The sequence below is a fragment of the Salmo trutta genome, chromosome 16, assembly GCF_901001165.1.
Source record: "Salmo trutta chromosome 16, fSalTru1.1, whole genome shotgun sequence".
Taxonomy (NCBI): Eukaryota; Metazoa; Chordata; class Actinopteri; order Salmoniformes; family Salmonidae; genus Salmo; species Salmo trutta.
In genome coordinates, this window is record NC_042972.1 from 5,202,876 (window position 1) to 5,216,773 (window position 13,898).

General features: G+C 40.5%; 1 protein-coding gene across 1 annotated transcript; it reads left to right on the forward strand.

Annotated features, from left to right (window-relative positions):
• The first annotated feature begins 4,039 nt into the window (after positions 1-4,039).
• LOC115149989 (ubiquitin-conjugating enzyme E2 J2) lies at positions 4,040-12,821 on the forward strand. Its single transcript, XM_029692847.1, has 7 exons — positions 4,040-4,292; positions 5,485-5,632; positions 6,195-6,235; positions 6,659-6,761; positions 7,403-7,541; positions 10,184-10,264; positions 11,458-12,821. Exons 2-7 carry the CDS (start codon positions 5,502-5,504, stop codon positions 11,740-11,742), a joined length of 780 nt encoding a protein of 259 aa, XP_029548707.1. The 5' UTR covers positions 4,040-4,292; positions 5,485-5,501; the 3' UTR covers positions 11,743-12,821.
• The last annotated feature ends 1,077 nt before the right edge of the window (positions 12,822-13,898 follow it).

Here is a 13,898-nt window from a genome sequence, read left to right on the forward strand (position 1 = left end):
TTTAAATGTCTGTTGGTCGTTCTTCTACATTCTATTAGGATTATTTAATACAGTTCAATGATTTAGATACACCGACCGTATACATCATACATGGCGGCAGGTAGCCTAGCAATTGGGCCAATACCCCTGAAAGGTTGCTGGTTCGAATCCCCGAGCCGACTAGGTGAAAAATCTTTTGACGTTCCCTTGAGCATGACACTTAACCCCTGTAAGACGCTTTTAAATAAGACAATTTTTTTCTAGTAGGAGAGTGCCCTCTGGTGGTCATTTGAGAGCCATCTATAATTATGTCGGCCTGCACATGACCCATATCATACCCAGTGAATGATATATGATGATGTCTAGGATCCAAACTGTCCATCTTATCACTGTTAATGAGTGAAGAAGAAGAATTTATCGTACCAAAGGTTCTTGGTCCATTTATACGAAAACAGTCTGAAATATAAATACATTTTATTACAGTGGTATACATTTACACAATGTAATATTAAATGTTGTCAAACTTGAACAAGCAAACACTGATAATCAAAGTCAACATATACCTTAGTACAATCAACCACCCCTAAATAATTATCTTCAAGAAAGACAGCTTAGTCCTCAAACCACACTTTCAGGTACAAAGAAATGCTCTCATCCTGCAGAAAAGAGGTGGTTTTATACGCACTTTGCATGTTCACCACTAATTAGTCCCCTGGGAAACATAGACCGAAACCATGTTTCCTACCTTGTCACAGTACCATGAAGTAGCCTATCCTACACGATACAGACTCTTTTCACGCCACTTTCGATACAAAGGGATTTTCACATTAGGTTAGAAAAGCATTTTTGCTAACCCTAACCCTTTTCCTAATCTTAACCTCAGTTTCCTAACCGGTCACGTTAATTCTCCTAACATGCTATGTAATTTATCCTAACCTGCTACGATAAAGTCACTTCGGTATTAAAGTAGCATGAAAATAGTGTTTCCCTAGCTATAAATCAACCCTGAATAACAGGTCTGTATATCGTCAAATACCACAAGCCTCTATTAGAACAATAATCATTACAGTTGAATAGTATTCTCATTCTGCCACACCTCAATTAACAACTAACATTGATTAACCTTTATTCACAGAGCACAACATGTTATATATAAAACATAAGATGCATACATTTTGTGTGTTTTATTCAGTCAGATCCTTTACTTATAAAGAAGAAGAAAAAACGATTTAGAATGACAAATTATGTTAAATTAACTCTAAATAGACTATTTGTACACTTTACACACTTTGCTTTGGATTGCACATAGTTCATTTGTATTGATCAAATTGTAAAACTATAAGTAATGTTGTTGCAAATATGATTCAATTTGTTTGGATAAATTATATTTTTTTATGACTGTTACAATGTAACTATTGCACAATGAGTTTCTAACTGTGGTGACAACATCGTAACAACAAGTGCAGAGGACATGTGTATCACGAGTTTGGCCCACACTCCCCTACAGTAGATTAGACAGTGAAACACGCAGGCGAAGCGATTACCGTTCTCCTAGCAGCAGGATATTATGCTGGCAGCACGATCACGTTTTATATAGATATAAATAAGAGTCCCCTGCAAAGACACGCTAAACTGGGAATATCGATGATTTTTTTTACCGGATGCGATACAACTGCTTTTCCCAGCATCGCAAACACCTTTAAAAAATAAATTGATCATTTTTACGTATTTCTTTTGAAATTTTACACAAATACTGGTATGTTGAAAGCTATTGTGAAAGTTATATTGAAATAAATACACTTTTAATAAAATAAAAATATATGTTATTGGAATTACTCAACAGAGTCTGCAAGACTTAAAAGGGTCTCTTATGCTGGGCAATGGGTTTATTACAGAATACTGGTGAGTCTTTAATCCAATATTGTGTACTGTTAGCCTTGTAGCATTGTTGTTCTGAAAGCTTGATTATATTGTGTACTGTTAGCCTTGTAGCATTGTTGTTCTGAAAGCTTGATTATATTGTGTACTGTTAGCCTTGTAGCATTGTTGTCTCTTGTAATACATTTTCAACTCTACAAAAAGTGCCTTTGCTGACCTTGATCGATAATCTTGACAATATAGCTTGTAAATAATATTGTCTCTGTTATATATATATTTTTTAAACTAGGTAATAGTCCTATACTTTTACAATACACTGGTAACCTTGATAGATAAGAAGCACATATCGGCCTACAACTTGTAAATAATTTTCCCGATTGCTGTTCAGAAAGTATGATTTTGCTGTGTCCTAATGGGCTGGTTTATATTCATTACATTTATTTATTACAAATAGAATAGAATTCGTTTTGATAAAAAAGTTTGGCTTTTGTATTTATTTGTTTCTTTTCTTTTTGTGTATATTGATTTCAGGACCATGGATAGTAGCAGGTCATTTAATAACCCTCTGGGACCATGGATAGTAGCAGGTCATTTAATAACCCTCTGGGACCATGGATAGTAGGAGGTCATTTAATAACCCTCTGGTACCATGGATAGTACCAGGTCATTTAATAACCCTCTGGGACCATGGATAGTACCAGGTCATTTAATAACCCTCTGGGACCATGGATAGTAGGAGGTCATTTAATAACCCTCTGGGACCATGGATAGTAGGAGGTCATTTAACATTTAATAACCCTCTGGGACCATGGATAGTACCAGGTCATTTAATAACCCTCTGGGACCATGGATAGTTGCAGGTCATTTAATAACCCTCTGGAACCATGGATAGTACCAGGTCATTTAATAACCCTCTGGGACCATGGATAGTAGCAGGTCATTTAATAACCCTCTGGAACCATGGATAGTAGGAGGTCATTTAATAACCCTCTGGTACCATGGATAGTACCAGGTCATTTAATAACCCTCTGGGACCATGGATAGTAGCAGGTCATTTAATAACCCTCTGGGACCATGGATAGTAGGAGGTCATTTAATAACCCTCTGGGACCATGGATAGTAGCAGGTCATTTAATAACCCTCTGGGACCATGGATAGTACCAGGTCATTTAATAACCCTCTGGGACCATGGATAGTACCAGGTCATTTAATAACCCTCTGGGACCATGGATAGTAGCAGGTCATTTAATAACCCTCTGGGACCATGGATAGTAGGAGGTCATTTAATAACCCTCTGGGACCATGGATAGTAGCAGGTCATTTAATAACCCTCTGGTACCATGGATAGTACCAGGTCATTTAATAACCCCCCTAGAGCAGAGGTATTCAACTCTGACCCTACGAGGTCTGGAGCCTGCTGGTTTTCTGTTCTACCTGATAATTAATTGCACACACCTTGTGTCCCAGATCTAATCAGTCCCTTATAACAGCGTTTGAGGGATCTAAAGTCTAAAGGTGGGTTTAAGACCTCTTTAAGGTATAAAAATATATATATAAAAAATGATTTGATTAAACATTGAATTTGGCCTTTTTCTTATTAGCCCATAGAAACACATTGAATAACATATTCATACATGGATAAAAAGACCCCCCAAAAATTTAAAGGAAGCTTGTTCTGAAGTGTCTGTCCTATATCTGAGCGATATAAGAAAGATCAGGATTTTAATAGTTGTATTAACTCCTTATTTCAGGCACTAAACTATCTCCATACTTCCATTCATTTTTTTTAACTGGTACTTGGCTACTTTCAGACTAGTTTTATGAGGATCCTAGAGCAAAACAACCGACATGTAAGTGTTCGTGAGAAACTCCCCTTTCCACAGAGTGTGTAGCCCAGATGGTTTAGAGGTTGGCAGATTGGATGTACCGACTTCAGAAAAGTCCCATGGTCATAAAACAAAACGGAAAACAGCATCATGTTCGTGAGACTCATATTTCCATAGTGCGGTCATAATAATTAGAACACTACAAGCATTTTTGTAAGACCGATTTTGGGGGGATTTTTTATGTATTTATTTATTTCACTTTTATTTAACCAGGTAGGCTAGTTGAGAACAGGTTCTCATGTACAACTGCGACCTGGCCAATAATAAAGCAAAGCAGTTCGACACAGACATGGTCTGACAAACACAACGTCTAGCTCTGCCACCTTCCCGACTTTAACTTTCACAGACGCGGAAGGACGACCTGCGGATGTATTTGATTGAGACGTAGCCCGTGAAAAACAAATGTTCATTGTTTGTGCTGCTGGCAGAATACTAGTCCCAAACGTCGCTGTTTTACTAGCCCCCTTATTCAGGATTTGTGAACAAAAACCAACGGCTCACCATCGAGTCTTTCCACGAAGAAATACCTTCACCGTGTTCTCTAAAGAGGTATATTTCTCTAATCTAATGGGTTTTATGTTCAGTGTGTCGTTGTTTTGAGAAGAGGCTAGCTATCGATGCTATGGCCTAGCTACTACAGCGATAACATTAGCTGCTAGCTAACCGTTTCTTCCTATCTGTCCGTTTTTTTACCACTTAGCTAACTTAGCTTTCTAGGTTCGTAGTAAGACGCTGGTTAAATATCTAACACAACTTAATACATTATGTTGTTTATAATCGAGGTTTTCAGCGAACCATGTAACCTTGACGCTGGAAATATTGTTGTTTTACGGTTACCCAACACGCAACGTTAAACTACGTTAGCTAACCTGGCTAGCTAGCTAGCTAGCTGATTCGGTTGTGTTTGGACCAGCACTCAGTCAGAGCTAACGTTAGCCACCAACCCATGGATATACAGTATGTGTCTGCTAGCTAGATACAGGATTAATAAATCCCCCTCCGGTTGGTTTACTTTCCTTGGTAGCTAGCTAGCTAATTTATCTCAAATTGTTATATTTACAGGTACGTAAGAGAGTGAACTCGCTCGTCTCGTTGATCATTCTTTGGTGGCGGTTGTTTACATGTACATTTTACATTTTAGTCATTTAGCAGACGCTCTTATCCAGAGCGACTTACAGTAGTGAATGCATACATTTCATGCATTTATTTTTCATACGGGTCCCCCGTGAGAATCGAACTCACAACCCTGGCATTGCAAACACCATGCTCTACCAACTGAGCCACAAGTACCATATAAATGTCAATGAGCATCATCCATAACTTTAGAATTCAGGTACTGATTATGTCAATCAAGCTAGTTAGCTAGCTAAGAAATCCTGTTAACTCGTGTCAGTCATGCTGTTAACTAGTTTACAGCCCTGCACTGTGTGTCTCAACATTGGAGAAGTGACATTTGTTTAGCTTTACATAATCCTTGGCATTCAATATGTTGACAGATTTGTATTATCCATAACATTCCCATTGATACCTGCTTCTTATGATCATTTGGGTGCCAGGTCACCTTGCTTCAAGATGAGGTGTGAGCTAGTATTGTTTTTTTAAATCCATGACTCAAAGGAAAACAGATTAACACAGTGTCTAATCCTTGTAAAGATGATTCATGATGTATTGTCATTTCTAATGAACTATATATATATATGTGTGTGTGTGTGTGTGTGTGTGTGTGTGTGTGGTGTCTAAGGAACTCTCTGTCTGTAGATGAACAACCACGGGACTAAGAGGGCACCGACCACAGCCACCCAGAGACTGAAACAGGACTACCTCAGGATAAAGAAAGACCCTGTGCCTTACATCTGTGCTGAGCCCCTACCATCCAACATCCTCGAATGGTAAGGGCTCTCGCTCTCACATATCGATAGAGCCTCGCAGAGTAGGAGTGCTGATCTAGGATCAGTTCCCTCTGTCCGTGTTACTTATTCATTATGATCTAAAAGGGGGGGGGGGGGGGAAATCTGATCCTATATCAGCACTCCTACTCTGTGATGCTTTTTGAATATGGGCCAAGAAGTTTTAAGAGCTGAGTCTAAATACTTTTCAATCCTCACCTGGTCTCTTCTCTCTCTCTCTCCTTCATCTGCACTAATCTGAAAACAGAATTGGTGAAAATACTGGAGGATGGTGATTGCTTGCTGTGAATCTGTTTTTACCTGTCCCAGTTTTTCTGGGTCAGTGTAAATGAAGGACATTTAGACTAGAAGGAGGAGACTTCTCCAGACTATTGAGATGCACCCGAGGTCTCTTTAGAGAATGTGATGAATGAACAGGATCTTTTATAGTATGAATGAATAGTACACTTGTTGTTAGCCAAATCAGTCATGGATTTCCTTAAAGTTAATCACTCATTGCGTTTTCCATGATGTGATTTTCTTTTCTTTTTCTCCCTCTCTCCAGGCACTATGTTGTTCGAGGTCCTGAGAAAACCCCATACGAAGGTAGATAAATGCACTTTTAACATATAGTACAGTACTCTGAATAATATCACTTTAAATTGGGGCTCTCTAACCCAGTTCCTGGAAAGCTAACCTCCTGTAGGTTTTTGCTCCAAGCCCAGTTGTAACTAGCCTGATACATCTCATAAACCAGCTAATTATTTAGAATTAGGTGCTCTAGATTCAGTTTGGAGTGAAAACCTATAGGACGGTATCTCTCCAGGAACAGGTTTGGAGAGCCCTGTTTAAAATCATCTCATACTAACTGGTGTTATATTGACCTTTTTTAAATTCTGTGTCTGACTAAGTTGTCCCCCCCCCTCATTTTTTATTCTTAGATTTGCAGACTTACAGATTCATTTTTGACAATATTGTTGTTACAGTATATTGTAATTTAATTGAATGTCTTGATTCTTTGTTCCACAGGGGGATATTATCATGGCAAACTAATATTCCCTCGGGACTTCCCCTTTAAACCACCCAGCATCTACATGATCACACCTAACGGGAGATTTAAGTGTAACACACGGTAAGAATCAAATTAAAATCACATTCTAGGGTTTTTTCCCCTGGTTCCTCTCTAGGTTTCTGCCTTTTCTAGGGAGTTTTTCTACCTCAGAGCCTGGTTCCTCTATACCTGGTACAGCCAGAAGAGGACTGACAACCTGTCAGAGCCTGGTTCCTCTCTAGGTTTCTTCCTAGGTTTCTGCCTTTTCTAGGGAGTTTTTCCTAGTCACTGTGCTTCTGGATTGCTTGCTCTCTGAGGTTTTAGGCTGGGTATCTGGAAAGCACATGTGACAACTGTAAAAAGGGCTTTAAAACTACATTTGATTGATTGAATTACTAGAAGATATTATCGAACCAATGACCAGGGTTGGGGTCAATTCCAGGAAATTCAGAAAATAAACCTAATTACTTATTTTCCTCATTGAAGAGAATTAAAATTGGAATTTCAGTGTACATCCTGAATTGAAATGGAATTGACCCCAACCCTGCTAACACAATTAAGTACAATCTTCAGTACATATCCTAAATGGATGTAATTTAATCTCAGGGTTTAAACTATGGAACTACAGTATGTTCTATTAAATCATTGCATCTGTTTTCATTCTGTCTTTTCCTGAGTGTCGTGGTGACTGAGTGTGTCACGCTGTATTGCTTTCACCCTAGGTTATGTCTGTCCATCACTGATTTCCACCCGGACACGTGGAACCCAGCCTGGTCCGTCTCCACCATCCTGACTGGTCTGCTCAGCTTCATGGTAGAGAAAGGCCCCACTCTGGGCAGTATCGAGACCTCCGACTACACTGTGAGTTCATATTGACAATGTTATTATTTTATCAGTATATTAGACGGGGGCTATGGATACAAGGGATCCATCCATCAGATCAAAAGGATTTAGAACCCTGTTTTGAATACAGTGATGTAATACAATTCCATTGTTTACAAACAATGGGGTTAAAACAAGCTTCTATTTGGTTTCTGATGGGGACAACAGTTGAATTAAAAGCTCATGAAGCCTTTACTGTATAAAGTTATACTTCAACAATCAATGGCTATATATCATTAATTTAAAAGGTAAAATAAACTTGATGGACGATTGTCCCTTTTAATATTAGACCATTAGAGTCCCGACGCTTTATTACATTCAGCTTATAAAGCCTTCATAAGCACTACATAAATATGTTACAAAGCATCTATAACCATATGTCATGGTTTTATAAAGGGTTCATAAATGTGGCATAACTGTGTGACAATGTCAAATGTGACATAACCCACTATGTCGAATATGATATAAACATGCTTTACAAAGGGCGACATGTTGTGCTGAAGGATGGCACACTCTCTAAAGTCAAGTCATTTTTGTCACATTACACCTAATCTCGTTCCCAGACGCTTTCTGCTGAAATGCGTGGAAAGGTCAGGTGGATAGTGCTGAGCGATTTAGTGCTTTTTGTGGTCGGTGTGATTTATCGAAAGATACCGTAAATTCCGGACTATAAGCCGCAACTTTTTTCCCACGCTTTGAACATGGCGGCTTAAACAATGACGCGGCTAATATATGGATTTTTCCCGCTTTCAATTTTTTTTCTTCCAAAAAAACACATTCTGTGACTTGCTCAGTTTTTTGGCGGCATGAAGCTTTCATTAGACCAATGAAATTGCCGAACGGGTTAAGGTCAAACAACTTTTTTGTTTACTGTTTAGATTAAATCGAGCGCTCTCAAACTTCCCATCATTCTGATTACGGTAGTCATTTTGTCACCCTCATCATGGAAAAGACACGGAGAAATGCATATGATGCAGCTTTCATGTTGAAGGCGATTGATCTGGCTGTTGGAAAAGGAAATAGAGCTGCTGCACGGGAGCTTGGTCTTAATGAGTCGATGATAAGACGTTGGAAACAGCAGCGTGAGGAATTGACTCAGTGCAAAAAGACAACTAAAGCTTACTGCTAATTTTTTATTTTTGTTACAAGCCGTGTTTCGTTAAAGCCTATTTATTTTTGTTACAAGCCGTGTTTCGTTAAAGCCTGTGTAAAGTTCATTTGTTTCACTGTACCGGTAGGCACCTGCGGCTTATAGACATGTGCGGCTTATTTATGTTCAAAAAAAATTTTTTTAATTCAGTGGGTGCGGCTTATATTCAGGTGCGCTTAATAGTCCGCAAATTATGGTAATCACGGGTTTCGTTTTTTTTTTTTAAAGCATTAAAATGCACAATGCATTATGTGGGTTGAATGCTATAACACAAAATAAAAATAAAAAAACAGAACAAAATGAAATTCTAATATTTTAACCAACGTCGGTCATATAACAAGTCATACTGTGGGGTGTTGGGTCCAGTCAGGTCTTTATATAACAAGTCATACTGTGGGGTGATGGACCCAGTCAGGTCTTTATATAACAATATAACAAGTCATACTGTGGGGTGTTGGGTCCAGTCAGGTCTTTATATAACAATATAACAAGTCATACTGTGGGGTGTTGGGTCCGGTCTTTATATAACAATATAACAAGTCATACTGTGGGGTGTTGGGTCCAGTCAGGTCTTTATATAACAAGTCATACTGTGGGGTGCTGGACCCAGTCAGGTCTTTGATACAGCAATATAACAAGACATACTGTGGGGTGCTGGGTCCAGTCTTTGACACATTCACCCACTCCCTCACTGAAAGATCAGCCACAAAATTGTTAGCACCCTGACAGGGACCGTCTGAAATAAGCCCCTAGCTACTACTGCTACACCCTAACAGGGACTGTCTGAAATAAGCCCCTAGCTACTATTGCTACACCCTAACAGGGACTGTCTGAAATAAGCCCCTAGCTACTACTGCTACACCCTAACAGGGACTGTCTGAAATAAGCCCCTAGCTACTACTACTACACCCTGACAGGGACTGTCTAAAATAAGCCCCTAGCTACTACTGCTACACCCTGACAGGGACTGTCTGAAATAAGCCCCTAGCTACTACTACTACACCCTGACAGGGACTGTCTGAAATAAGCCCCTAGCTACTACTACTACACCCTGACAGGGACTGTCTGAAATAAGCCCCTAGCTACTACTACTACACCCTGACAGGGACCGTCTGAAATAAGCCCCTAGCTACTACTACTACACCCTGACAGGGACATATGTGTGTGTGTGTATATATATATATATACTGCCAGTTAGCATTGGCTTGTGAAACTACATTGAATTTCCTTAATTCTGGACGCAGACAAATAAAAATTGTATCCATGAGTTCATTCGCCTCTGGAGAGAAGTAGATAAAGTACTTACTTGCCAAAATCCTGAGCTATCCCTTTAAGATGAATGTTCTGACAAAATCCCGAGCTATCCCTTTAAGATGAATGTTCTGACTTTAAGTCACTCTGGATAAGATGTAAATGTAATTCAAATTGTTGGTTCTTTTTGGTTATTTATTGTTTTGTTTATTTCCTCCAGAAACGACAGCTGTCAGCCCAGAGCTTGGCTTTCAACCTAAAGGAGAAGGTTTTCTGTGAATTGTTTCCTGATGCCGTTGATGTGAGTCTGCATGGAAATCATATACTAAAGACAGATACTATAACAAACAACTAAAGACGGATACTATAACAGAGACGGATACTATAACAAAGACGGATACTGTATAACAAACAACTAAAGACGGCTACTGTAACAAAGACGGATACTGTATAACAAACAACTAAAGACAGATACTGTAACAAAGACGGATACTGTATAACAAACAACTAAAGACGGCTACTGTATAACAAAGACGGATACTATAACAAACAACTAAATACAGATACTATGATAATAGTATGATAATAAACTAAATACAGATAGTATATCATAGTATTATCAATAAACTAAATACAGAAGTTTTTTATCATAGTATCAAACACAGGTTGTATGATGATAAACTAAACACAGATAATACAATGATAATAAACTAAAGACAGATACTATGATAATAAACTAGACAGATACTATGATAATAAACTAAAGACAGATACTATGATAATAAACTAGACAGATACTATGATAATAAACTAGACAGATACTATGATAATAAACTAAAGACAGATACTATGATAATACTATGATAATAAACTAAAGACAGATACTATGATAATAAACTAAAAGGCAGCATATACTAGAGCAGTATTTCTGAAACTCGGTCCTCTCCCCCCTGGGTGTAGGTTTTGGTTTTTGCTGCTAGCTCTACACAGCTGGTTCACTGTGAGCTGGGGAAACCCGCCACTAGATCACCGTTTCATCCACTGAGCGGATTCTATTACTGGCTCATTCTGACTGCTGACTTTCATCCTTTTCCACTTCGTCTCTCCCTGACTACTTGCTCTTTTCCATCCGTCATCGCTGCTCCACCCACCCCACCTATGGTCCCTGCTCCACCCACCTATGGTCCCTGCTCCACCCACCTATGGTCCCGCTCCACCCATCCATCCATCGTCCCTGCTCCATCCATCCATCGTCCCTGCTCCACCCATCCATCCATCGTCCCTGCTCCACCCATCCATCCATCGTCCCTGCTCCACCCATCCATCCATCGTCCCTGCTCCACCCATCCATCCATCGTCCCTGCTCCACCCACCCATCCATCCATCCATGGTCCCTGCTCCATTTCTGTCTCGCTCCCCTCTCTCTATCCTCGCTCCCCTGTCCATCCATCCCTCAATCTTTCCCCATCTCTCCCTCCCTCTCTCTCTCTCCAGGAGATAAAGCAGAAACAGAAGGCCCAGGAGGAGTTGAGCGCCCGTCCTCTCCCCCTCCCCGACGTGGTTCCTAACGGCGACCCTCACCACGGCAACTACGGAATCCCCGCCCTCAACGGAGGCCACGGCCCTCTGGGCCCCGCTAACCCCGCCCCCGGCCTCCAGCAGGCCAATCGGAACCACGGACTGCTGGGCGGCGCCTTGGCCAACCTGTTTGTGATTGTAGGGTTCGCGGCGTTCGCCTACACGGTGAAATACGTGCTGCGGAGTATCGCCCAGGAGTGAGAGAGGAGAGGAGAGATGATGATGAGGAGGAGCAGAGGGTCAGCTACAGGACTATTATATGATTTAAACACATTATTGATAGAAATTCCGAGCCACCCCCCTGAAGGAGGGATGGAGGAGCAGGTGGGGGGGGGTTTGGGGGGGGACAGGGTTGTTTGGGATCACGGTTGTTGATCCACTCTGTGTTTTCGGTGGTTATGACCTAATACCAGGTAGAAGAAGTGCTTGGCTCATGGGTTGACCGCTGGCTCAGAACATTTTCAAGTAATTGTTCGTCTCTGCCTAATTACTCTGAAGCCACTGTGTTGTTGGTGTTCTGTGTGCTAGATACATTTTCAATCTATTGTGCCGCCATATTGGTGGGTCCCTGGGAAAAAAAAGAAGAAAAAAACAAATCATGTGGAATTTGGAACCATGTTTCTGTTCTGCCTGTTCCAGTTCTGAAGTATGTCTTAAGTGGGGAAAGATAGCTCTCTGTTGCCTGGGAAATAAGGTTCAGACTCACTTGGTAGGTGTTGCCCTTCTGTCCTGTGTCACCTGAGACAGGTAAGACAGACCCCCCCCCCCCTCCCAGGTGTCCTGAGAAACACACAGGAAGGAGTCTGTGTGTAATATAATGTAAAGGAAACCCTGGCATTTAAGTAGGCTCATCACAACAAGAGAACCTGTTATATTCAACCCCCCCTGGGAATGAGTCGTGAGTCCTAAATCAGTTGTCACTGTGTGTGTTGAGCAAATACAACAAGGCAGATCTCTCTGAATTCATCGCAAATGGCACCCTATTCCCTATGTAGTGCACTACTTTTGACTGGGACCTATATGGATGTGGTCTAGAGTAGTGCACTATAAAGGGAATAGGGTGCCATTTTGGGACACCGCTGTGGCTTTTTTCCAAAATGGCTGACACCCCCCCCCCCCCCCCGAGTGTCTTCTTCAGAATGCGTTCATAATACCATTGTCACGCTTCATTTACCCTCGTCTGGTTTAAACCATATACACGACTCACAGGTTTGGCCCATGTTAATCACTGACAATGCTGTCTTAAGGGGTTAGTTGGAAAAGAGTGGGGGTTGTAGGGTGATGAGGAAATTGGTTGAAATTACAGAAGTCATTAGTCATGGGATATGTTGCATAAGAATGGAAGACGCAGGGAACTGAATTTCTTATCCAGCCTTAGACAACATGCCCTCTCTGTCTGTCTTTACAATGCTACTGACCCACTCAAAACATTTTGAAAAGAGAAATATGGACATGGTGGATAGGTTAACTATAGTAGTGGTATAATTAGGTTACAAATAGTAACCTACTTAATTTAAATAGTGATCTCGAGGCAGTTGATTCTGCCTATATACATTTAGTTATACTGAACAAAAATATAAATGCAACATGTAAAGTGTTGGTTTCATGAGCTGAAATAAAAGATCCCAGACATTTTCCATACGCACAAGTATTTCTCAAAAATGTTGTGCACAAATGTGTTTACATCATTGTTAGTGAGCATTTCTCCTTTGTCAAGTGGCATATCAAGAAGCTGATTTAAACAGCATGATCATTCCACAGGTGCACCTTGTGCTGGAGGCAATAGGTCGCTCTAAAATGTGCCGTTTTGTCACACAAAGCAATGCTAAAGATGTCTAAAGTTTTGAGGGAGTGTGCAATTGGCATACTGACTACAGGAATCTCCACCAGAGCTCCTGCCAGAGAATTGAATGTTCAAGTCTCTACCATAAGCCGCATCCAATGTTTTTTTTTGTCAGTACGTCCAACCGGCCTCACAACCACAGACTGTGTGTAATCACGCCAGCCCCGGATCTCCACATCGTCTAAGACCAGCCACCCGGACAGCTGATGAAACGGAGTATTTCTGTCTGTAATAAAGCCCTTTTGTAGGGGAAAACTCATTCTGATTGGCTGGGCCTGGCATCCAAGTAGGTCAGCTTATGCCCACCCATGGCTGCGCCCATTCCAAGTTAAGTGAAATCCATAGATTAGGGCCTAATGAATTTATTTCAATTGACTGATTTCCTTATATGACCTGTAACAGTAAAATTGTTGAAATTGTTGCATGTTGCGTTTTCTTTACATTTTTCAGTATAGCTAAATTCCCCGTCTTAAAATACCATGTCAATCTACCTGTGTGTTTGGTATAGCTGATA